At 42.4% G+C, this 27,014-nt stretch overlaps 2 protein-coding genes across 6 annotated transcripts in view; one reads left to right on the top strand and one right to left on the bottom strand.

Moving 5' to 3' along the window:
- Positions 1-2,854: 2,854 nt before the first annotated feature.
- LOC126499142 (zinc finger protein 120-like) lies at positions 2,855-22,852 on the bottom strand. 5 transcript variants are annotated; one of them, XR_007591006.1, is made up of 5 exons: positions 17,419-17,472; positions 17,156-17,216; positions 8,191-8,492; positions 7,898-8,073; positions 2,855-3,885 (listed from the first exon to the last, which is right to left on the bottom strand). XR_007591006.1 is itself a non-coding variant. In XM_050138231.1 (4 exons), exons 1-4 carry the CDS (start codon positions 22,160-22,162, stop codon positions 14,670-14,672), a joined length of 1,017 nt encoding a protein of 338 aa, XP_049994188.1. In that variant the 5' UTR covers positions 22,163-22,831; the 3' UTR covers positions 10,962-14,669. The 5 variants fall into 5 exon arrangements, 3 of the variants coding, with proteins under 3 accessions (XP_049994188.1, XP_049994197.1, XP_049994203.1); XR_007591007.1 differs by lacking the exon at positions 17,156-17,216 and having other exon boundaries at positions 17,419-17,526; XM_050138231.1 differs by lacking the exons at positions 2,855-3,885; positions 7,898-8,073; positions 8,191-8,492 and adding exons at positions 10,962-15,471; positions 22,136-22,831 and having other exon boundaries at positions 17,419-17,545.
- A 3,497-nt stretch (positions 22,853-26,349) lies between these two features.
- The window catches only part of Gcc2 (GRIP and coiled-coil domain containing 2), a 41,298-nt gene continuing 40,633 nt past the window's right edge, over positions 26,350-27,014 (top strand). Inside the window, 2 exon segments of the mRNA XM_050140719.1 lie at positions 26,350-26,467; positions 26,720-26,773. Of these exon segments, the coding sequence (XP_049996676.1) occupies positions 26,462-26,467; positions 26,720-26,773 (60 nt within the window). The 5' untranslated portion in view covers positions 26,350-26,461.

Genomic DNA, 27,014 nt, shown 5'->3' with positions numbered 1-27,014 from the left:
AAACAGAGGTGTCTGAGAGATTCTATTCCTTTGTCGTCTTCTCAGACATCCTAAACTCTTCTGAATGTCAATTAGAATAAATCCTCTTGGAATTCTACATCAATATTTCAGTATTTTCAGTATTTGTTAATTGTTTCTCCAAGACAAATGACATACAAGTGGAGGACCTCAAGTACACCATGTGATTGATGGCCTGGAAAAGAGGCCCTGGACACTGCCCTTCCCAGGCAATGCTGTCCCCATACTTTGCAAAGAGGCTCATTAGTTCCCACCCGCTCTACTGGGGCACTTTATCTGCTCAAGCAGGTTTCCCGGGGCGTCTGTCAGAATAGAGAGGCATAGGTCACCTCTGTGCTTGTCAAAATATGCACAGCATCGAAGTGGAACAAGGATTCCACAGTAAAACATCTACAATTTGATGCGTCTGTCACCCTTAGAATTTGCTGATAATTGGGGAGGGGGTCTGTGATTGGATGCTGCAACAGAATTCATTTCATTGCCCTACCCAGGATATCCTCCTGAACCTGTGGGGAGCTTCTGAACTGAGAGCTCAGGAAAGGGCCTGCTAGTTTTCCAGCGAAAAGAGAGAGCTCTCCTGCATCACTGGCTCCCGTGCTGAGTGTGCACGTCCTCAGGTCAGGAATTCCCTGGGTGTCTGTTTCAGGATGTGACCAGGCACCTACAAGAGAAGGAATATTAGAGGCCAATGTAAGAGCTGGCTATGATTCCACATACCCAAAGCTCGAGAAATCTGCCCTAGGAGGATAATGGCAGGCTTACTTTTAATGCACTTTAGGGACTAATGAGACACGTACAATAATGCCCACTGTCTTCCAATGTGCCCTTCCCTAGGCCAACATCTTTATAGTCTCTTTAGGAACCTCTGACTGCAGGGAATGATGTCCCTGGCTGCACTGATACTTTGCAGGAAGGAGGGTTTGAGAACAAAGAATTAATCGCAGCTTCCAAACATCATGCCTAAACACGGGCATTGTGCTTGCTGCACCGCATCTCACGTACACTTGCCTACATCAGACAGGACACATCCTTGGTAAAAATAAGCATCTACAATAGAACAAGTCCTAAAGAGCCTGCAGATATTCAGAGAGAAAGGACGAGAACTAGAGATCTGGAGTTGACCTATGAGACCACCAGGGATTCAACATTACCAATATGGTCATCATATCTCAGTCAATAGGTCACTGGGTGAACATTAAGCAGTTTCCAAATCAAACATACTTTGTCCAAAAGAACAACTCAAAGAATTAGCTTTGTCCTCTGCACGATGGATACTTAAGGACAGCTTTGGGGATGATGTGTGTTCAGTTCCTGCTACAAATAGCTGGTACTGAGTGCACCTGTTCCTGCTCCATCCAGCAGACCAGCAGTGATGGATGGAAGAGTTGGGTGTGGAGTCCTAGTTTTTAGCTGACTTCTATTCTCCCAGGAGAGAAACAACATGGCTCCCTGAGTAGAAGGGACACACAAAGTCACCATCAGACCCAAGGCAATTTTCAGTATAAACAGAAACATACCTCACATCTCCTTATACTGACACCATCCCCTGGGTCTGGAGCCAGTGATTCTCTTGGGCTGTGTCTCCTGGGGATCACTGACCTGGACATAGCGCCCAAGTCTCCCTTCCCAGGTCGAAGCTTCAGTAAAATGCATTAGGACTGAAACAACCCCCTGATGTGTAGCGATTATGACGACATAAGAGCCTCAGTGTCTCAAGACTGCTTTTCCTTGCAAGGCTGTCTGCATCCTCGTGCTCAATAGTCTTCAGCAAATTACAGACGAAGTAGCTGGCCTGTGGCAGAGTGACTGTCCTCAAATAAGGTATAAGAAGATATTCACCTTCCTCCATAATAGTTTGGGGCAAGAGAGCCAGAGGGCAGAGATGCATTACTTGCCATAACTTATGCCAACAATCTCTCCGAATCCACTCGTCTGTTGTCTCTCACTACGCCTTAGCTCCTCTGCATCATGAGCCTAATAACCACCTTCCTGGGAATGGGAAAGGGCAGCTTTGGCAGCCATATGCTTATTTGTCCATAGATCAGTGTCAAGGATAAACAGAGAACATAAACCTCCCTCACAGAACAGGATTAAATTTAGTCGTTTCAGTGATACCTTCAGCATTTGAGACCCACACCGGAATCCTGGCACTCACTCCTTTCTGAGTGTCCACTCTATATTGCAGAGAGCAGAAGCCTACTTGGAGAGTGTCCATGACAACCCCATAGCCAACTTTGACAGGAGACCTCCCAAACAAACAACTGGGCTGGAACCCCAGCTCTATGGTCAAGGCTCTCTCTAAGCCTGACCATTGATGTGGGGTATGAATAACATGTAGTTCCCAGACTGCTGACTGACTCGTGTATGCACAGTGTCCCCAGGACAGGCAAGCATTACCCACAACCTCCCAGCATCCCATCCACACTTTGACCCATTTCTGTTTACCTTGCAGTCACTGTCCTGTCAAGACACAAATACGGTGCTGGTAAACATCACAGAGTAACTGGTCCTTTCTCCAACATCTAGACTGAACCAGCATGCAGTGGACAGTGTCTCCTGTGTTGAGAGCGACAAAGGGATATAGGCAGGATGCAAACACAACAGCAGGCCTGGGAGGAAGATGGTGGAGGGGATTCACCTCTCCCGCAAAGTGACAAAACTTTCCTTTTCACCTGACCTTGATACGAGAGACAGATGAATGAGCTTTGCTCTTCCGTGTCCACGCAAATAGTTATTTAGGTGCTTCTAATTCACGAGCAGCTTTTGTGGGGTTTGCACATTGCTCCACTTTTACAACGATGCTAGGGAAGGCCATAAGTGGGACATATGTCATGTTTACTATGTGTTCCTCTGGAGAAGCCTACGGTAGAGGTTTTAACTCTTTTTGTGCTGGACTTCTCTGTAGTAAAGCACACTGCCATCTGGACTCCCTGCAGGGCTCCCTCATCTGCCTTCTCTGTCACACCACAAAAATACCCATCTCGGGTCTCAGCCTGCAGAGAGGCTTATCCCTTACAAAGATCATTATGTCATACTCAGGACCCTCGGACAAGAGACCTCTGCTGAGGTAAAGCTGGTCTGCCACCTCCACACAGAGTGGTGAGATGCTATGAAGATCCGGATAAATGGTAGGACACATGACTACAGCAAAATCACAGAAATCAACATCATGAAAGTGCTGGACCAGTCAAACATCATCAATACTAGAGACCATTAATACATAATGGAGTAGGCAACAACAAAGGGGGATCTGGCAGGCCACATTGAGAAAGTGGGCTGTCTGCAGGAGGAGCAGGCTCAGCACATCTTCTGTCAGATGGTGTGTGCAGTTCACTACAGTCATGAGAACAGCATTATTCATAGGGACATAGAGAATCAGAGAGGCTTATCACGTAAACCCCTAAATCATACTCAGGACTCCTGGAAAAGAGACCTTTGCTGAGGTAAAGCTGGTCCGTCACTTCCACACAAAGGTGCAAGTTGCTGTTATCCTTGAAAAATGGTAGAAAGAATGACTATAGCAACATAACAGAAATTGACATCTTCAAAGAGCTGGACCAGGCAAACATCATCTAGCTGTTCCACATCATCGATACCAAAGAGCACACCTATATGGTGATGGAGCATGCTGTTCATGGCGATCTGGTGAGTCACACTGAGAAAGTAGGCTGTCTGCAGGAGCAGCAGGTCCAGCAATCTTCACTCAGATGGTGTGCACAGTTCACTACAGTCATGAGAACAGCATTGCACACTGGGTCATGAAGGATCTGTGAGAATCCTCTTCAGAGGCACTGCTTTTTGGGTCCATCTGCATTATCACGTCCTCTCTTCTCTTGCTCAGAAGTTTCTTCAGAATTTCCACACCAACTGTACAAAACCAGATGAGAAAAATGAGAACTGGGTCAAGGGGTAACGTGTATGACTTTCAATTTTTACATCGAAAAAGGACAGACTCGTGAAGCAACAAAAATCTTCTGGGTCACAGAAAAATAAGAATAAACTAAAATCCAAGAAAAGTACCTGGGAAACATTCTGAAGATGAGAACAGAATGTAAGGAAATGGACAACAATGAACACTACACAGACGTAAAACCTAAATTATTGAAAAGGAAGAGCAGAGCCCAAAGTGATCAAGAAGAAGAAGACACAGGGTAGTCAATGTGCTGTTACAGAAAAAAAAAAATGGCTAGAATCACTGGAATCATGTAGAAGTAATTTTGGCACAGAACAACTTTCTTTATTTTGACATGGAGATAGCATATGTATTCTGTAAACAATTTTGAAGATAAAATGTGTTAGTCAATCTATAGCAAGCCATTTCATCAGCAGTCTTGGGAATAAATTTTGTCACCTTGTTCACTACTGAGTTCTCAATAACTGAAACAATAGAAATTATATAACCATGAACACTTGGGGTACTTTCTTATTGTAATTATAGATTACAAATTAGTAACAGAAGCAACATGCCTGAAGACATAACTAAATCAGAGGGACCAGAAGGATCACGATGCACAATTTAATAGATGCTGAGGGAAAGGAATGCAAATTATTAATTTATTTATTACATACCAAGAAAACCTTTCCATTCCCAGATTCTAAAGGAATCGTCACAAAGCTTATGCTATCAGAATACCTACTTTTCCTGTTCCCAAATTGTATATTTTACTAGAGATAATTTGGTGCATATGATGATATCTCACTTGTTAACACCATAGTAAAAATCATTCCTTAAATAATGTAGAATACCATGTTGTAATAGTTAGTAGTCATTTGCATTTATGCTAACTCAATTCATGAAACATTTCTCAGAAATCCATATTAATCCTATAAGTCATAAGTACATTTATAACTTATTCTGAATTTTCAAAATTTTTGCTCAAATCTTTTAATATTTGTGACAATTTCATACATGATTATTCAATTTACATTCTTTTCTTCTACTGCTCTTTTTTTAAATCTGACAATGTTTCTGCTCAGAGCAGATTTAACAGGCATGATGTTTCCTGATAACATGACGTCATGAAGCCTATGTGTCAATGTCCCCCACTCCCACTGTTAGGAATCTCACAATAACATCAAGATACTCGGCCATAAGATATACACAGAGGACCTAGGCAAGACCCCATTCCACAAAGGCTGCCTGATCTCTGTGAGCCCCCATATTCCTGGTCAATTGATTCTTTGGGCTGTGTTCCTGTGGTGTCCCTGACCACTCTTGTTCCCATGTTCCTTTATCTGGAACTATTTTAAATCCTACAATCGTATGAATTATAAAACTGGAGCAAAGGGACAAATGTCTACATGTGTCACCTACCAAAACTGAAAAGAGGGCAAATAAAAACCTAAGCAGATCAATAGTGAGAAACATAGTTCAATATTCTTTGAGAAAAATCTCAAGAATAAAGCTTTGGTCCAGTGACATGATTGGATTCTATCTTTCTGAATACCTGGAACAGAACCCCATGAAAACCCACTGGCTTATTCTGCAACCTTACTGTTGTGCCCTATTGACGAAGACCACTCGCATGTATGGCAGCCAACACAGAGAAGTTGAGCTGGTGCATAACTAGAAGCTTCACCACTGACTGATGTTCATGATACAGGAATGTATTCTGCAGGCAACTGGAGGAGAGAGACAATCATCAATGTCATCCAGCTACAAACCCTAGAACAACAAGGACCCTTCTGCAAAGTGGACTCCTAAAATACTGTCCAAATACTCTTGCAGCAAGCAACCAATTTTGATTGGATTGAAGGCCACTCCAGGAGATGGAAGCCATACCTGACACTGCTAAAGGGACCAAGAAACTGAGTCGGTCATTCAGGGGCCTGGGGAAAACCTGATACTATTATTCTGCTAAAGGACACAGTGATACAATGTCTCTTGATGATATATGGCTATATCTAGATGTATGTGTATGTATGTTTGTATGTATGTATGTTTGTATGTATGTATGTACATGTATATCTCAAACAGCCCGTGCCAGTGTACCTCATTCTTGAGGTGACGGAACCAACACTGAGACTCACAACAATGTAGAGTGTGTGAGACTTTGGGATCGCAGTCCTAAATGGGATGGATTCAGGAAAACCTTCCCTCAAGGTTGAGGGAGCTAGACAGAAGAGGAAATAGGAAGAGACTTTGTTTCCAAGGAAACAAAGAAACACTGTATTCCACATATAACATGACTGAGGAAAACATGAATTCAGAGACTGTAGCAATACACAAAAGTATACAAAGGTTCAAACAGATGGAGGTTCTAGCACTGAGAAGTGGACTTGGATGCAGGGTTCCAAACCTAACCAACAAGACATGTGCAATTGTTTTCTGATGGTAAAGGAAGAATTTTGTTTTCTCTAATGGTTTTTACTGGGTATCTTAGCATGCCCTAAATTAATGCCAAACTCAAAATGGAACAATAAACTTTGGTACACAATTGGGCTCATTTTCTTTTCTTTGGGCATCTTATAGGTCTTGAATGCTTATCTGGTTTTTTTGGTCTCTGTTTTATTAATTCTTATTTTTTATTTTTTTCGAGACAGGGTTTCTCTGTAGCTTTGGAGCCTGTCCTGGCACTAGCTCTTGTAGACCAGGCTGGCCTCGAACTCACAGAGATCCGCCTGCCTTTGCCTCCCGAATGCTGGGATTTATTAATTTTTTTAACAGAAAAAATATATAAACCATATTTCTGTAAGGGTGGGGAGCTGAGGAGGGTTTGGGCAGAACGGGGCGGGGGGAGAAGAATCAAGATACATTGTATAAAAGATTTCCAGTGATGAAATATCAATAAAATGAAAAACTAATATGAATGTATTCATATATAAATTCTACCCAACTTTGAAAAAAATAACACTAATATTCCTCCAAGTATTCAGTAAGGGGAAGGAGACACTTTAGAGCATGTTCTATACAGTCTGCAGGAGCCACTGCCAGACCTGATGACTTCAGCTTCTTCCCTTATCCCCCAGTAGGAAAACCAGCACCTAGAGCCACAAGTTTCCCTCTAAATTCCATGTGTCTGGGTTGCAACACAAACTGATAAACACACACAGCAAAATAAATAATACAAAATAATCCTAAGTGTAAAATATACAGAAGGTGTAAGCGAAGTTCACGTATCTAGATGCGATAATCCTTAATGAAAGAAATTGAAACCTAGCAAGTCCAACAACCCAAAAACATGGCCATCTTCATGCTCAAAGTGAGTTCATCACTTAACAACAGAAGGGCAATTCTAATATAAATTTTGACAAATAAAACAATGAAGAGAATATAGGACAAAAAGTGCATAGTTCCAAGAATAAAATTCAGTCTTTTTCCAGAAAACAGTTGCAAATGAAGATGGTTTTGTGATATGTGACTTGTTAGTCTCCAAAGGCAATTTTGAGGGAACATACGACAGGCCAGGGAGGATATAGAATAGGACAGTGGTATCCCTGGGACACATTCACAGTGTTCTGGGAAGGAGCCTGGGTGTCTCAGCCACCACAGACTCTTTAGACATAACAGTATTGCTCAGAGTCCTAGATGGTTCAGAATCCTGGCCTGGGCTCCTGACTAACCACACTTGGGAAGAAGAGCTGTTGGCCTAATCCACACTCCAAAGTGGTTTTGAAAAAAAAAAGGAAGAAGAGGAGGAAAAAGAAGAATAAGAAGGAGGAGGAGGAGGAAGAAAGAAAGGAAAGGAAAGGAAAGGAAGGAAGGAAGGAAGGAAGGAAGGAAGGAAGGAAGGAAGGAAGAAAGAAAGAAAGAAAGAAAGAAAGAAAGAAAGAAAGAAAGAAAGAAAGAAATAGAAAAAACAACAACTAGAAGAAAAGAACAGTGTGGGTCCCATGAAAGCAAAACAGTCTTGGTAGACAGCAGTCAATCAGGACGTACCTGGTGTTGCTTGAGCAGATCAGAAACTCCTTCCAATCCGTGCCACACTGCAATGTCTGTGCGCACTGCCTCGGCCACTGGTGTCCTCCAAGTGAAAGCCCTGCCTCCAACAGCACATAACTGCCACCAACTGACTCTTAGCCACATCCCTCGTGCCGTGGGTTCTGATCTGCGACCTGATTGGTGATACATACAGAAATGAGCCAATCACATTGGGTAGCCAATCAGAACTTCCTCATTGGTCAGGTTGCAGTCATGTGACCGCGTCTGCTCTATAGTGATTTCAGGCTGACCTGGACTGCAGCTGGGTCCTGTGATTGCAGGGTTAGGGTAGAATTCTTGCTTGTTCTCTGCCTTTTGTGCAGAGACATCCCATCCGGGCTGCATCTCCCCTCACTTCTTCCATTCCAGGGTCTCCTTTCAGTATGAGAACAGACTGGGTTTCTTGAGGTCGGATTGGGGTTCAGTCTCTGCTTCTAGTTTATCCTGAGTTAACGGGTCATCGGTCGATATCAGTACACTGTTGACTTGTAATCACACCTAAATCCACCATCAACGGATTCTGGGGAACTCCTGTCTTCAAAGACCTAATACTCTGAAACAAAAAGGCAGGCTCTGTTAAGAATCCAGCATCCAAGCTGAGCAGTGATGACACAGACCTTGAATCCCACCTCTCAGGAGGCAGAGAAAGTCGCCTGGTCTAGAGAGCCAGTGTCCCGACAGGCTCCATAACACAGAGAAACCCTGCCTTGAAAACCCAAATAATAATAATTATTATTATTATAATCCAAAATCCACATCCCTAAGAGGCCTCTCTCTTGTTTAACGCCGTGCTGAGGGCTATGTTAAATCCTTTACTTTGTGAACTCAAAAGTTACATCATTAACTCCTCATGGCTTATCATTCCTGTTTCTGCCTCAATAGCCTAAAATTAAAACAATACAAAACATGACCAAAACCATTATTTTCTTCACCGATTTTTAATATTCCTTGTACTACATTGTGGTAGGTCATTTTAATCCATTAATTTGTATTTCTCAGCTGGAGCAACCTCCAACAATTATTCCATTTGTGTTTTTTCCTTTACTTTGGGAAAACATTTTCAATAACTTGGTGAACTAGTCCTCAAATTCCCAGATGCAGTTTTCACATTTTCTCAATATTGCTGCCCAACTACGAACTAGTTCTTTTAGGTCCGTTGAGAACTTCACATATGAAAACTGCATCTAAATACCTTCCACCAAGCCCATTTCCCTTTGTGCCTCAGTTTACCTCATGGACCTCTCCCCAAATTATGATCTCTCTACTGAGCAACACGCATGTGTATGTGTGGTTTGTGCACATATTTACACACACGTGTTTCTAACCTACTGAGTCCAATCAGCCTTGATCATTTTTCCCTGTGTCCAGATTGGACCAATGGGGACTGTAGGAGAAACATCCCCCCCCCTTTCATAGGCAATGACAACCGGTAGTTCTTCTAGTGGTGTTGCATGTGGGATTGCCCTGTCCACATTTGCACGTGAACTGCTGTTGTCCAGTGTCTCTTGTATATGTAACCACATTATTGAGAGGCAGGGTTTACAGGCCCCATAAAAGACACAACTGCAGATCCTTCAGTCTAGATTAGCATGGCATAGTCACTTCTCTGCATTTTGACAGGTTAAGTCTCATATTCAAAAGGAAGCTGCTTTGCTGAGGGCCATTTTCTGTACTTCTCCGTGGGTACAAGATCATGCATTTGTTTTTAAAAATGGAGGTACTCCCTTTCTCTTCTACTCTCTGGTCCACGAAGTCTTTGGTGGATGAGCAAAAATGTGGGTCTGAAGGTCAGAGAATTTCAGTTTGCTCAAAGTTGTTGACAGCTACTCTAGTTACACACCCTGGCCTAGGGTGTGGTTACTTGGTGTTTTGGACACTAAGAAGGCCCACAGACAAGATCCTCTCCACCCTGACCAATGGTCAAAGAGGTGGAACTTACTTCTGTTCCTTCAAGGTTATCCTCTGTTTCTACCTCAAACAAAGGTCCCACCTTGATTCAGCGCAGAGAGTTCTGTGCTCTCAAGGTTATTGTCAACAGGTGTGGCTAATATTCAGACCTTGTGTTTCAGGTATAGGGAAGTAGATCTCTTTCCACCTCTAACAAAAGTCTAAGGATCCAACTAAGTTCCTGCTTCATTAGGGAGGTAACAATGGCTTCCACCCAGGGAGTGGTTTGCCTACAGGATGTTTTGGTCTAGGGTGTGAGCATTACTTGTCTCGTTCTGGCAACAGGTTTTAGGCTACAAGCTTTCAACTGTTTTGTTAATTGGTTTGTACCATGTTAAGGAATTTTTTTATCTTACTACTACCTTTGTGGTCTGGGTATTTTAAGCAAATGGTAATTAAATGTGGGCAATTTCATATTCATTGGAACTCCCTCCCAGTACCTTCCTATGTCTGTTTTATTTTCACCCACGTCTTCATTCTCTTTACTTATTTTTCTCGTCCTCATTCCCCCACCCTGGTAAGTGGTATACTTGTCAAAGCTGGTCTCCAACAGTCTTCAGCCAAGGTTATTTGTCTAGGTTTACGAGAGGTAAATGCCTTAGCCAGGTGTTTGTTTCCCCGAGATAAAAGTGCCACTATTGCACCGTTGCACCTATCTCGCAGGCCCGTTCATTTCTGCAGATCATAGAACTGCAGCTGCATAAGCCAACACATTTCTCCTCTCCTTGTCAGTTTACACAATGCCTTCTGAGCCTGTGAAGGCCAGTTCTCAGGAGGATTTCAGGTCAACTAGACTGGAATTCCTCCGATTCCTGTGCTGGCAGTATGTGGTGTCTTCAGCAATAGGATCTGAACTTGAAGACCTGGCTTGCAACCAATGACAAACAACAATAGCCTATGTTGGTCTCAGAGTCTCTTAGACTCCCCCGTAAATTAACTCAATAGGAATTTTTTTATATATGGTCTCATCGTTTTTGTTAGGTTTTGACTCTTGCAGGTAGCATCATCACCTCAAATGGTACACTTCATTTATACATCATACACAGCTGCACACACACACGTATTTTATTAATGTACATTTAGCTTTAATGAGGAAAATTTATCTCAGAAAGAATGTAGGCAGTCTTGCCACTATAAGATATGTTTAATTTGGGCTGGAGAGATGGCTCAGAGGTTAAGAGCATTGCCTGCTCTTCCAAAGGTCCTGAGATCAATTCCCAGCAACCACATGGTGGCTCAAAACCATCTGGTGCCCTCTTCTGGCCTGCAGGCATATACAGACACAATATTGTATACATAATAAGTAAATAAATAAATATTTTTTAAAAAGTAACAATCAAGGGTTTGGTGAACAGTGCGTGATACTTCTTCAAATTCTAATTCTTCAAATTCTAATATTAATTTGAAATTCCAAATAATTTCATATTTTCAATAACTAGGCTATCTGTTTGCTAATCTGATCCATTTCAAATGTTTGAACTGTGTTTGAGTGTACACATCTGTGCGTTGTGAGTCTGTGGCAATGGGGATAACAGAGGTTTCCACTATCACTATCTACTTCTTCTAGAAGACTAGAAATGAGACCAAGTTTGGCTACACATGACATTATTGGCCTTTAATTGAGTTTCAAAATTATTTATGTATGTTCTGGTGTGTGAGTGTGCATATTCCACAGACCAAGTGTAGAAATAAGAGAAAATTTTGTCGGAGAATATGGGTCTCCCAGAGATGGAACTCCTGTCATCAGGCTTAGCAGCAACCAGTTCTACCCACAGAGAGAATTCTCTGGCAGTCATTTGTGGTTCTGAAAATGTGTTATGAACAAGCATTTAGTCCTTAGAATAAACTAACACAATCAAAATTAAAAGAGAGTAGTATATCATTTTCATTTGCAAACAGAATTTATTATTTAAATTGTTCTGTTTTCATCCATTCTTAAACAACAGTGTTTATAATTTGAAAAGAAGACAATAATTTACTGATGCAATGTTTCAACTCATCTTGTTTGAGCATCAGTGAGAAGGTTCAGTGTGAAATATCTGTTGTGTGCAACACTGGAACCTGACCATGATCCTCATATGAAGATGCCCAAAAGAAGAACCCACAAAGTTGTCTTCTAGTCTCCACACATCTGCTATGGCCTACAAACCCTGAACCAAATTACAGACACACTAAATAGAATTTTTTAAAATAAATCTCGTTGCCGTTATATTATCCGTATGTATGGATAAGCAGCTTAGGAGGCAGTACTCCAAGAGGAAGTGTCAAATAGAGAAGTAATTGGAACATGAAGAAGAAAATGGAACACTAGAATAATATATACAAATCCATAGCGCATCAAGCTATGTTATGAGATATAGAGTTGATTGCTGGTTATCCTACTTTATTACATACATGCCAGATAAAAGAAAATCCTGCTTTGACTATACACAGGGGTATTTACTGTTTCGTAAATTCTCTACAATTAAGTATTTTAACACTAATATTGTTAAGTCATGCTGACAAAACAGCACATGTTGGGGACACAGCTTCTACCCTTGGACTACCCAGGAGGCTGATACATGAGGATCATGAGTTCAAATGTATCCCTAACTAACTACTAACATCCAAGTCATGCTGCATAAAAACAACAACCTTAAGGGACTTTAAGAAAATATAAAATAAAGAACCAGGAAAAGCAGCTGACTAAACTCTCATAGACACTGTAATCTGAAAACTTCAGATTACACTACCTCGATTTGAATAAAGAATGCACCACTTCGATGACGGGCATCCCATTCTATACACTGCAACAGAAAAATAATACTACGTGAAAGCATGATAGAAAGTGAGCAGAAGGGCTGAAGAGATGGCTCAGTGGTTAAGAGCATTGCCTGCTCTTCCAAAGGTCCTGAGTTCAATTCCCAGCAACCACATGGTGGCTCACAACCATCTGTAAAGAGGTCTGGTGCCCTCTTCTGGCCTGCAGGCATGCACACAGACAGAATATTGTATGCATAATAAATAAATAAATATTAAAAAAAAAGATTTATTTAAAAAAAAAAAAAGAAAGTGAGCAGAAGCCACAGAAGGAATAGAAGGACCACAAAATAAACTTCACTAAATGGAATCGGCACACATCGAGCACACTCAAGTATCTACTTCAAATGTTGCAAAGTAGAAACCACAATGCAGTGATCTCTACCATCAGACTTGATGAACATGGTAAATAATTTACTTCCTTCAAGGCTCCTGAGAAAGAAATGAGACAAGACTTTTTTCTTGAAACTGAAGACAACTGCGATGTCTAAAGTCTTTGTACATGAACAGGGATTTTTCTCGTATGAGTTCTTCCCTATTTCCTGGCATCAGGACGATATAAAAAGATTTAAACATTTACAGGGATAGAGACATGGTTGAGCAGTTACGAACAGTTCATTCTGAGGACCGGGTTTTAGACAACTTCCTGTAATTACTGCTGCAAGAGATCCAAGGGTCTATCCTTCTTGGGAACTGCCGGGTTCTCAGGAAGAAAGAGCAGGGACAGAGCCGGATCTGCTGGACTCTCCTTGGGGCTGAGCAGCATGGTGAATGTCCAAACAACCCAGCAGCCCTCTCCCCCTGGCTACCTGGAGAGAAACACACCAAACTGGGAGTCTGTTGAAGCAGGATCTCCTTTAATGGTATCAAGAAGGATCTTGTATGGGTTCTGATGGTGTGGAGAAGCTTGGGTGGGTTGAGGAGGAGTAAGGAATAAGGGCCAATAATAGTCTGCCATGCTAGAGGTGGCTGAGCAGAGTCAGGTCTAGGTGGAGTACCCAGAGACAGGTCTCCAAACTCGAGCTATGCTCAGGAAGTTACACTGGGCCTCACACCCGGGCCTCATGAAGCCCAACAGGGAACAAGTGTGTACATGCACAAACCCTCACAAGACACACTGACATCACAAAATTGATATTAAAACAAATCTGTAAGCAAATTTTCCTCTCATGAAAGTTTTTCTAAGCATTCATTCCTCTAACACAGGGGCCAAGGCATCTAAAGGCTTACTTACAGAGCTTTTTTCGTCATGAGTTGGTTGATGGAACACAAGACAAACATGTGGGCTTCAAGTCAGAGAAATTAATCCTTCTCAGTTCTTGGTGTCATTTGGGAAGATTAAGGAAATACTGCCCTACTGGAAGAAATTTGTCACTGGGGATTAGGCTTTGACAATCCACATACATGTCTAGTTCCCACACTGCTTCATGCAGCAGGTTAAGGATGTGAGTTCTTAGTCTCCTGCTTTAGCTGGCGTGTCTGACACTGGTGGCCATGTCACTTTCATGGTGATCCTGTATCCCTCTGGAACCAATGTCCAAATAAATGTCTTTTAAAGGCTGATATAGGCATTATATCACAAGAGCAGAAAAGGCACAGATACACATCCACAAACATTTACAGCTGCATCAGTTACTTCATATTATTGAAGAGCTGTGTGAAATCTAAAAGGGTTACTTTGTTTAAATTCTCAAGGACTTTCTTCCATATTGGTTTGCAGGTACAAAATAAAGGACACTATGATGTTTGTAAAGATAGCTGGCACTGTCAGAATTTTTTCTCCAGAATCAACACTGGTGTAAAAAAAGTGTGTTAACTAAAGATGTTGCCAATCCTTTATAGTCAGATTCCCTTCGAAACTGGTCTTGTAGGTTCCTCCTAGAGTACTGTAATGAGAAGGTTTTAACAGATTGATTTCGCAAGAAAAGTTTACTCTTGTAGAAAAACTACCATGAAATACAAAACCTTACCACGCTGACTAAATTTATAGGGTTTCTATGCAGTATATTTTCTCATGATTTCGAAGACTTCTGATATATGCAAAGGCTTTACCACACTGATTGCATTCATAGGGTTTCTCTCCAGTATGTGTTCCTTTATGCCTTAGAAGAAAGCTCTGATGTGTAAAGGTTTTGCCACATTGATTACACTGATAGTCTTTCTCTCCATGATGTATTCTTTTATGCCTGTTTAGATTACTAGGATATATAAAGACTTTATCACATTGATCACACTCATAGGTTTTCTCTCCAGTATGTGTTCTTTCATGCTTTTGAAGATAACTGTGTCGAGAAAAGGCTTTGAAACACTGACTACATTCATAGGGTTTCTCTTCGGTATGTGTTCCTTTATGCCTTTGAAGAGAACGGTGTTGTGAAAAGGCTTTACCACACTGATTACATTCATAGGGTTTCTCTCCAGAATGTGTTTTTTTATGGCTTTGAAGATTACTGTGTCGTGAAAAGGCTTTCTGACACTGATTACATTCGTAGGGTTTCTCTCCAGTATGTGTTAATTTATGCCTTTGAAGATATCTGTATTGTGAAAAGGCTTTACAACATTGATTACATTCAAAGGACTTCTCTCCAGTATGTGTTCTTTTATGCCTTTGGAGATAACTGTGGCATGCAAAAGTTTTACCACACTGGTTGCATTCATAGGACTTCTCTCCAGTATGTGTTCTTTTATGTATTTGGAATTGACTGTGACACGCAATGGCTTCATCATGTTGAATATCTTCATGGTGTTTCTCACCAATATGAATTCTTTTGCGCCTTTCAAGATGACTGTAACATGTAAAGGGTTTAACACATTGAGTATATTCAGAAGGTTTCTTCACACATGTAAAAGTTTTACATTGATTACACTGACAAATCTTTATATCTGTATAAATTAATTTTACAATTTGGTCTAATTATAAAGAAGAATAAGATTTAAGGTTTTGTCTCTTTGTTTAAACACATGCTTATCCTTCATTAAGGTTTCTTTGAATCTTTGAAGATACCCGTTATGGTCAGAGTTCTTATTACATGGTTCACATTTATACCACCCCTTTTCTATAAGAGATTTTACACATATATGAGGAGAACTAGACAAACGTAGAGTATTACCACTCTTATGACATTCATGAATTTTCCTACAGTATGGGTCACACTACATTTGCAAAGTGAACCATGACAAACAGAAGTGTTTACAAATCCGTAGTACTCCTGAGGCTTTTCTGCACTGTGAGCTTGTTGATGTATTCCCAATGCAGCTGAAAAATCAATTACTTATAACCTTGAATCACAATCAACAAGTCTAGTAAAAGTAGAGACTACTACATATCTTCTAGTTGTTCTGAGAGAGACAGTGTTACCTCTTACCATATGACTATGCTCATATGGTTCAAACCCAGACTGACATATGATTTATCTATTAAAGGAAGAATAACAAATAAAAGGTTTCCACATTGCATTTACACAGGTTGACTCCTTTGTTCCTCATAGACTTGTGGTATAGGGATTTCGGTTGCTCCACAAGTACTGTCCCTTGACTCTATCTGCCCATCTCAATAAACTTAGCAAGCTGGGCGGTGGTGGCGCACGCCTTTAATCCCAGCACTTGGGAGGCAGAGGCAGGCAGATCTCTGTGAGTTCGAGACCAGCCTGGTCTACAGAGCTAGTTCCAGGACAGGCTCCAAAACCACAGAGAAACCCTGTCTCGAAAAACAAAAAACAAACAAATAAATAAATAAATAAATAAATAAATAAATAAATAAATAAAATAAACTTAGCAAAATCATCACAAGCAAATAGGTCATACTGGCTTTGCTGTGGACTATTTGATTATTAGAATGTGTATTATCAATGTGTATACCTATTGTAATATGAGTGCTATGAAACTACAGACTGGCAGTTCTAAAGCACAGCTTTCACTCAGCTGTGACTCAGATGGTGATAACTGTGTGAGTACAAGACCAGCCTGGTCTACAGAGCTAGTTCCAGGACAGGCTCCAAAACCACAGAGAAACCCTGTCTCGAAAAACAAAAAACAAACAAATAAATAAATAAATAAATAAATAAATAAATAAATAAATAAAATAAACTTAGCAAAATCATCACAAGCAAATAGGTCATACTGGCTTTGCTGTGGACTATTTGATTATTAGAATGTGTATTATCAATGTGTATACCTATTGTAATATGAGTGCTATGAAACTACAGACTGGCAGTTCTAAAGCACAGCTTTCACTCAGCTGTGACTCAGATGGTGATAACTGTTAAGACACTCTTTCTTGTTTTCTTTCTTAATGACTGGCACACACAACTTTCCTACATGACATTGAGGTATACGACTTTTTAAGAATTTAATAACCATCAATGCACTTTAAGCTATGCTTATTTACATTGGTGCTTTTCTTTAAAATATTCAGGACACATTAACCATTTCTCAGAGAGATAATTATATCAGTACGCATATGTAAATTACCTTCCATGTCTTCTAGGACTTTGAGAATGCTCTTCAATACTATGATCCTCCCATGTGTAGCCTAAAATATATTATCAGAAAATTTGTGACATATTATCGGAAATTGTGCAAAACTTAAGCTAATATCTTCGGTGAACCTTAGCACCATGCATAATTTATTCACCACACTCTTCCTCTTTCTCAATCAAATTACAGAAGAAACTCAAAAACCAAGAAGCACTTGTCCGATTATTTTAAAACGTGAGCTAATTTCACCATCTTACCAATAGCAGTGAGGTTCCTGAAGGTCTCCAGCATCACATCATTGTAGAGAGTCTTCTGGGAAGGGTCCAGCAAAGCCCACTCATCCGGAGTGAAGCTCACATGCACATCACTATAGGTCACTCCACTCTAAAATAACCATACACATGTAAAGCAAAAGGTGTGACAGCAACAACACTGCAAATGTATGCTTGTTTGACAGTACAGTCATCTAATTCTGCTGCTCCTCGCACTTACTTCATGACAGGGCCATTTTAATTCCATCACCACATCACTACAGATGGACTCTAAAGAGGAGGTTCACTTCTGTCATTTCTGCAACCTTTGAATGGGATGTGCCTTGCAAGGGAAATGCAGTGCTCAGTAAACAGCAGAGAAATTGTATGATCCGTTACTAACAACAAAAAAAGATGGACCAGCGGGGTGTATTGACTCATGCCTTCAGTCCCAGCACTTAGAGGGCAGAGGCAGGTGTGACTACTTCTGAGTTACATGCACAGTCTGTGCGATCAGTTCCAGGACAGCCACAAATGCATATTACAACCTTGTCTCCCCTGAAAAAAAAATATCAACCAACCAAAAATAATAAAACTCAGAGTGTTTTTAACTGGAGTTCCTAAGAAGAGCTATGCCTGCACTCCAGTTCTGTATTCATATTGCAAAACCGGAAGGGTCCCACATTAAAGGCTAACATTAATAAGGTCTTACTAAAGGGAACTGCATGTTTAAAGAGTTACAAATGGACAGGTGGAAACATTAGCAAAGTAGACACTGATCATAAACAAGGGCAGAAGAGATGGCTCAGGAGTAAAGAACTCTGGTTCTTCTACATATGGTCAGCCCAATGGCCAGTACTTACATGTATGGGGGATCATAACTATCCATTACTAAAAGCTCCGGGGTTCTGAGGCCATCTTGTGACTACTGTGAGGACCAGGCACACATGTGGTACACATCCATGCATACAGGCAGACTAATATTCATTAAAAAATCAAAATGGAAAAAAAAGCTAGAAAAATGTCACACCACTGCAATCCAATGACTCAGAAGGCTCAAGCAGTATGAATGTCGTGAAGACGTGTTCTGGGAAACAGAACGAAATCCTCTGCCAAATTCAAACTTCAAGATCGGGGTGAAGCTCAGCACAATAGCACTTGATTGACTGTACACCCAATAATATTAGAAAAAGCCAAAATGTTGGCCCACCTTCAATCCCAGCTCTTTGGAGACAGAGACAGGAAGATCTGTATTCAAGTAAAACACAGCTACTTTCAGGGCAACCAGGGTAACACAGACAAACCTTGTCTTCAAAAAAACAAAACAAAACAAACAAACAAAAAAAAAACACAGGCTAGCAAAATGGCCTTAGCATTGAATAGCCATCGCTTTTACTGTACCTTATGTGATTTAGGGATACAGTCTGTATAGTGGTAAAGGCAAGACCGAATGAGAAGGGAACTGGCTGACCAGTCCCAACCACTATACAGTAGACACAAAGAACAGGAAATCTGTTCAGGCTATAAACACTCATGTCCCATCTGCAAAGAGGAATTTTTATCCAGAAATGCTTCTCCTACTAAAGGTTCCACCAGTACCCCAAATAAAGTCACCAAGGATAGACACATATTCAAATAAATCATACATCATCCTTTCTGGAAGGTTTTTCATTCAGTCGACTAGATTCTGACCCGGGTCACTCTAGGCTTATGGTCCTCCATGAAGAAAATGAATTGAGTCTAACTTCAATGATTCTCATAGTCAGCAACAGCCAATGCACTGTACAAATGTCAGAAGTCTCTTCTGACACTCAAGACAATCCCTAGACACATTGTAAAATCACAAAGTAATTTCCAACTCCCATTCCAAAGGAGAGGTAAGGGGACACAGTGAGAAGGCAAGATTGAAACCCAGCAGACCAGCCACTGAATCCTGTAGCCTGGATCAGACACATGCTGTTTCAGTTTCTAAAGTCTTTGAGGGCCCTGTCCCTGCAACTTTTCTTTTTCTTTCTTTCTTTCTTTTTTTTTTTTTTTTCGAGACAGGGTTTCTCTGTGGCTTTGGAGCCTGTCCTGGAACTAGCTCTGTAGACCAGGCTGGTCTCGAACTCACAGAGATCCGCCTGCCTCTGCCTCCCAAGTGCTGGGATTAAAGGCATGCGCCACCATCGCCCGGCCCCTGCAACTTTTCATATGTCTCTCTTTGCTTACTACCACTTCCTATGTGCAGCTCTCCATGGCAGATGGCTCATAGCTTACGTAGCTCAGCATTCATGGGCTCAAAATACAACCCAGGCTTCATCCTCACAGCATCATGCAATGAACTCTCACAGTCGCCTCAGAGACTCTGAATCTCCCAAAGGCAGATGCCTGTAACAGCGCTGAGCTGAAACCACAGACTGAAAAATCCATGACCTTAAGTTTTGCACCTTTTTTATCCAGCACCAACAAAACCTCAATGAGTCCCCAAATTTAGGGTCTGTGTTGTAATGGACCCTGCCATGCTTGGACCAGAGTTGCAGCTGATTCAGTATGAAGTTGTTTCTTTGGACTAGGAATCTCTTTGCCTATTCCTACCATAGACTGCAGGCTTACCTGGATGGAGTCCTTCCTGGGCTTTTAATGCTGAGCAAGGGCCTTCTCTTCAATGGTGCTAAACACCTGGGAATTTCTTAGCTTCGTTCCCTCCTTACACCTGCTATCTGCAACCACCTAGTGCTGTTTTTCTCTAGAGAACAGACTTTCATTCCGTCCTGTCCCACTTGTTTCTTTTCACTAAACACCTGAATGAGTCCTTTGTAATACCATCCACGGATTCAATATTCCATCTTTGAAAGCCATACGTGATTTTTAAATTCTGCCTTACTCCATTTCTTGTTGTGATTCTGATGGGGACTGCATTGGTAGGATTGACATTTTGACTCTGTTGATCCTCGGAATGTGGGTGACAGTTGTATGACTGGGGCAGACTGTGGGGCCACGAGCACTGGACCAGGATTTATCCCTACTGCTTGTACTGGCTTTCTGGAAACCCATTCTCTTTGGAGGGATACCTTGCTCAGCCTAAATATAGTAGGGAGGCCCTTGGTCCTTCCTCAAGCAATGTGCCTTACCATCTCTGAGGAGTGGGCAGGGGTGGAGTGGGGAGGAACACGGAAGGAACGGGGTGGGGAATGGAAACTGGCATTGGTACGTAAAATGAAAAAGTTTCATTTTGTTTTTTTTTTTTAAATAAAAAAAATAGAAAAAAGAGAATGCTGCGATAAGAGACTATAAAACTTTGTCCCATGTAATATGTTACCTGCTGAGTGCTGTAACCTGACACAGAGTGACAGCCTGGTCTATGTCTCAAATCTCTCAGCTGACTTTACTGTGTCAACCAGGACTGCACATATCTGCACGGGAGAGTTCCCTAAATGGAAACCGAATACTCAGTGGTTAAAGCTGCCCTCCCTAAATTATAAACACAACAATTATGGCTGTCTTTATCCACACGGGAGGAATTAATACATGCTGGGAAATTACACCGGCAGTCACTCACTGTGCCCCATCGGGTCCTTCTTTATGATGGCGAGCGCTGCAGCTCACTGCCTTCAAGGTTGTCTGTGATCTACCTACTGCCTAGTCTGCTTCCCCTGCAGTGTACACACAAGTCTCTCTGTTCCTCCTCTCCACGAGCAAATCCTTCCCCGGCTCCTGCTATTGACAGTCCACTCTGTGATTCAAACTGGTAATTTTAGGACTTGGTGATGCTATAAAGGCTATAAGCCAAAGATGTAGGGGGCTTAGTCGGAGGGCTAGCAAGGGCGATGCCCTGTGCGTTATAGACAGGGTTTCAATCAGTCTCAACCAACACTGAAGACCTTGTCTCAAAACTGCCTTTAAAATATGTGTAACCTGGAGCTGTTTAAGAACTAATATATCTTTATGTCACAACAGGACGTGATGCTGGCTGTGACCCTGTAATGGGCCTTTGAGCAGCACGTGAGAGGTCTGTTCTTGATGTGGGGGAGGGGGCCTTATGGCCCCTTGTAAATCAGCTTTATCTCCTTTGTTCTGGGAATGTAGCTTAATGGCTGATTGATGCTGGTGAACAGACATTTACATTTATCATACTAATCTCTAATAGGCATGCTGTTTATCTTTGGGGGTATTTGGGAGGTACTCTTCCCTTAACTAAATCTTACTTTATGTGACCTAATGTCTCTTTATGATTGGTAAAAGCTTATACCATCAATTTCTATTCTTCTACATCAGTTTAGCAGTGGAACGCTACTCTACACAGAAGGTATCATTTCCAAGCTCCACAAAATTAACTCCAGTCGGATCCTATGTAAAAATGTTTAATTCTACAAGTGCAGAACTTCTGGAAGATACTAGAGAGACCAGGGTTCTCCGAGTTTGGCAAATCTGCCTTCCATTGTGACAATACAAATTCTACAGGCACCAGAATTTCACAGTAACGTCAACAAGGACATGTGTAAACATGATCCCACTCCCAATGCTCTCTTCACGGTCGCCGACGGCAGACTTAAATTATTCCGAGGCTGCTGCCCAGGGCAATGACAAGGATCACAGGGAAACCACGGAGGACCAGCAGGAACATGCAGAACTCAGAGTCTGGCCGCTACTTCCCACCCAGACTACGGAGGACCCCACACTTGGGCTCCTGTGGCTCAGCAGGCTGCTCCACCCGGTCTGGAGACAGTGGCCCCTCGCTCACCATAGCCTGGCTGCAGAGTACAACCATGTTCTGCACCACATGAAGCCCACGATCCTGCAAAAATGTTAACTTCCGACTTCCTCAAGCGCCGCAAAGCCTAGCAACCGGAAGAGCCCTCCTCCTATCTGACTGGCAGAACCGGTGGCGGATCTGATCGGCTCCTAAGGCCTGAGTGACAGGTCGCAGTGGGCTGAAGGAACACAACACAATGTTCTCAGCCCTAACTTCCTTTCCAATCACGGACCTATCCCAGATTTGCTGGAGATGTGTGCCAAATTCTACAGCAATCTCTTGTTAGTGTAACATCCACAGCAGTGTTGCTTGTCACTTGTATTCCTGATCATAGCCATTCTGCCTGCATTGAGACGGAGTCTTGAAGTCTTGAATCTGTGTTTCCGGAATAGGCAGGCATCAAATACTCTTGAGAATGTTTGCTAGCTCGCTACTCTGTACGCCTTTCATCCCGGCATCAGGAAGCCACAGGCAAGTAAGTGGCTATCTGTGAGTTCCAGGCCAAGCTTGGTGTGCACATGGACAGTCAAGAGCTACATAGTGCGACCCTGTCTCAAAAATAAAGAAGAGTTTACTAGCCATTTGTATTTTTTTGTAATTTTTTTTTTTTTAGATTATAATTTCAGGAGCCTGTGTAAAAAAAAAAAAAAGCTTTGAATTTACAGTGAAGTACGGCAGGAGTGCAGAATGTTCTCTCCACAGGGTGCCCTTCTAGAAAGGACTGTACAAAAGGTAAGTTAATATACTTGAAAGCAAGAGTATGGAAAAGGCCTGAGAAGAACTAAAGAAGATAAACCAGACCACCAGGTATATCTCTCAGTGCGCTTGTATTTGCTTAAGTTCACTGTAGAAGTCACCTCATGCCTTGCTCGCTTTAAGAATGAAAGTGGGAAGTGCTTTATTTGCGCAACTCTTAAGTCTGAAGTCTCTGGTTATCCCTTGTAGAGCTTTTTTTTTTTTTTTAAGATGTATTTATTTATTATGTATACAATGTTGTCTGCATATATGCCCGCAGGCCAGAAGAGGGCGCCAGAGCTCATTACAGATATTTGTGAGCCACCACTTGGTTGCTGGGAATTGAACTCAGGACCTACAATGCTCTTGGTCGCTGAGCCCATCTCTCCAGTCCCCCTTGTAGATTGTTTCACATAACTTTCCATTGGAATAGATTCAGTCTCCCTGGCAAGGGAAGGTAAAAATTACGTTTCTCCCTTCCCTTTCATTACTCCAAACCCTTTCCTGCTCTCCACCAAATTCAAGGCTTCTATGTCATTAACTATTATTGTATGCGTAATGTATATACATATATGCATGTATATTTCTAAATATGCCCTCTTCAGTCCGTGTTAGTTGTATGGATGCTCTCAGGGCTGACTATCTGATACTGGACAACTGACTGGTGTGCTCTTTCTTGGGGAGGACAACCTCTCCTGTTTGCAACTTTCCCCAGTTGCCTGTAATTCTTTATGTGGGGTTGAAGCTTCCTGGGCTCTTCTCTGCCCACTTTAGCATAGCCATTGGTGTCATCCTTGTTCATTCTTGGGCAGTCATGTTGGTGAGACTTTACAAGTATAGCTTCTGACCTTACTAGGAAACATAACCTCCCGGCAAACTTCCTGATCCTCTGGCTCTCACAATCTTTCCACCCTCTTCCTCAATCTCCCCTGAGCCTTAGGTGTGGGAGTGTTTTATACGTGTACATTGGGGCTGATCTCCACAACTCTGTATATTGACTGATTGTGGTTTTCTGTAGTCTCCATCTGTTGCAAAGAGAAGTTTCCTTGATGAGGGTGAGGACTCCACTTCTCTGTAGGGCTAAGGACAAATGTTTATAGACTGTTGATAGGGATGATGTTGGTTTAGCAAATGAGTGGATGTAAATTCTCCGCCAATAACCAACCTCACTAGCTCTGCGTAGTTAGGTTGGCTTCTAGTACCAAGCATGGCTGCCCTCTGGTTGAGCAGGTCTTAGGTCCAATTAATCCAATCATGTCCAAGGTATACGTGACACGCCTGCACCCCGGCTAGCATGTCATGCTGGCTGATGTGGTTCATAGGTGTCACAGCTGGGTGTCAGAGTCGGTTGCCTCCCACCTCTGGAAGCTTGCAGGGTGCCTTCTGGTACCAAGAAAGCTAATCCACAGGGAACAGGAATTCAGGTCAGTTCTAGCTCAGGGTACTATAGCCACTTTTATGTCATGGGTAAAATAATGCTTTCTACCTTGGGGCTGGTTTATTTTTGGTTTGGTTTTTGTTCGAGACCAGGTTTCTCTGTAGCTTTGGAGCCTGTCCTAGAACTAGCTCTTGTAGGGAAAACAGTGTGATGCAAGACAGGGAGTTTGGGAGGAGACTCTGAGACAAAAATGCTTGGGTCTATGGGAATAATCGCACCTCTGGAACCAGCTTCTTGTTGAGTGTAAATAGCACATGATGATTGACTAATAAAAGGCATTCATTCTGCTGTAAAGCTGAAGAAAATACCGGCTTCTGAAGGCTCGGAGAAGCAAGACAGAAAGAATCCGGTTGCTTGCTGTGCTGTGTCTTGAGAATGAGGACTGAGGGGAGACAACGATATTTCCCCCAAGAGTATTGTCAGGGAGGAAACTTGATTTGGAAACAGTAAACCTCTGACATCCTTACATTTTGAAACATCATGCCATATGGCTTCCAGAACCCATGATCAAAGAGGATCAAGCCAGGGCTGGGGAGATGGCTCAGTGGTTAAGAGCATTGCCTGCTCTTCCAAAGGTCCTGAGTTCAATTCCCAGCAACCACATGGTGGCTCATAACCACCTGTAATGAGGTCTGGTGCCCTCTTCTGGCCTGCAGACATGCACACATATACAGAATATTGTATACATAGTAAATAAATAAATATTTTTAAAAAAAAGAAAAAAAAGAGGATCAAGCCAAGAAAAGTACCTCCCTTCACCCGTGTGTAGGTTGAGATTCTCTCTGGCTAGACTAGGTATGAGGGCCAGACTGCTTGAGGGCCTGTACTTGTAATTAGTTATGTCTACACCTGCAAGTAGATATCCTGAAAAACCTGATGGATAACGCCCTTCTTACCTACAAAAATACAACACTGTGACTGATACTCCCCACTAGAGACACGTGTCCCATCCTCTAGTTTATGTTTAAGCCGGGCTTATAGAAAACTATCAGGCACTTTCTCTTTGCGGCCTACATCAGCCTAGCAGTGCCCTGTGACCACTCTCTAGTATAACAACAAAAATCTATATTGGAATATCTTCCACCTCTTCTTTGCCTTCCTCTAGAGACCTCTGCGATTTCTCCCGTATCCTGCCTTCATTCCCTTGTGAGCAACCACGAGGAAAGGAAAGACCTGTGGGTCTCTCTGATCCCTGTACCCGCCCACTCTCATTAGGAAGGGAGCCTGACGACACTAGTCACTCTTAACTTCCCACACTATGGCCCTGATAAATTCTTTCAGATGAATGCTGTTTCTCCATTTGCTTCTGCCTTTTTATGTAGCCTTGGCCTCCAACCCATAGAATGCTGTCACGGACATTTACTGCGGGTCTCCCTCTCTCACTGAATCTAATTTGAATAAATCACTCAAAAGCACGCCTAGAGGCTGATCTCCTAGCTGTCTCTACATCCTTTCAAATTGACAATATTAACAAGCACAAGAATGATCTCAGTCAATAAATTAAATTTTAAAAGAACAGTCAGCATAACAGCATTTTGCAATTGTGATAAATTAATGGATCCAGATATTTATTCCCAATTACTATTCACAGCCCAACAAATTTTGTTACATCTGACAGAATTACATCCCTATAAACTATTTGTTCCACATATGTCTGTTAATTGGGATACTTAAACTTATAAACCACATCTGAAAAAATTTAGGAAACACCCCGCCGGTTAACCCAGCACTCGGAAAGCAGAGGCAGGCAGATCTCAGAGTTCGAGTCTAGCCTGGTCTACAGAGCGAGTTCCAGGACAGGCTCCAAAGCTAGAGAGAAACCCTGTCTCGAAAAGCAACCAAAAAAAAAAAAAAAAAAAAAAAAGGACACTGATGACGAACACGTGTACTCAAACCCATCACTCTGCCCAGAGCGGTTCTCTGAGGCTCTTCCCGCTGCGCTCCGCCCAGCGTACCTGCGCACAGAGAACTTCCTCTCGGATGCCAAGGAGGAAACGGAAGTGCCGCTCCACGTAGCCTTGGAGACGCGGGGGAGGCGTAGCCCGAAGCACGACCTTTGACCCCTCACTCGGCGGCGTAGGAGACCGCCGCAGCCGGGATTCCTGAGGAGGCGGCAGTGGCCGCGGGTCGCTGTGGCTGCGATGGAGGTAATGGTGGGGTCGCGCCGCCCTGCTGGTCTTCTGTGCCACTCGAGTTAGTGGGAGGGCACGGCGAGCATCTGTCCCCGCTCGGCGGCTCGGCCCCCGCCGCTGCGCTCGGCGTAGAGCCGGGTCTGGCGTTTGCCATGGCGATGGCCCCTGGTTCTTGCTCCCGAGGAGGCTCTTCCTCGCCCCAAGATCATTTGGCCGCGCGTTGCTCCCGGAATTGGGATGAACTCTTGTGACGATTTTGTTTTGCAGGATCCTGTTCAAGATGGGGTGGCTGCGGCACCCTCCGGGACCGGGAAATCCAAGGTGAGGTACTGCCAGGTTCCCTGGAGCGCGGAAGGGTAATGAATTGGAAAATTTGGGCATGGCAAAAGGATTTCTTCTTTAAAAGAAGTCACCTTTCTTCAGAGATTTCCATTTTAATTTATAATCACCCATTGATTTCCTGTTTCTTTTTTCAATTTCCTGATGGGCAAACAGTTTGTTTACTTCCTGCTCTTTGTTAGCGCTGTGCTCAGAGATCCTGCTATATATATTTCAGACATTT

The sequence above is a fragment of the Alexandromys fortis genome, unplaced genomic scaffold (assembly GCF_014885135.2).
Source record: "Alexandromys fortis isolate MF-2015 unplaced genomic scaffold, M_Fortis_MF-2015_v1.1 scaffold_9, whole genome shotgun sequence".
Taxonomy (NCBI): Eukaryota; Metazoa; Chordata; class Mammalia; order Rodentia; family Cricetidae; genus Alexandromys; species Alexandromys fortis.
Note: the sequence above shows the minus strand (reverse complement) of the source record. Positions and strands in the feature narration are given on the sequence as shown.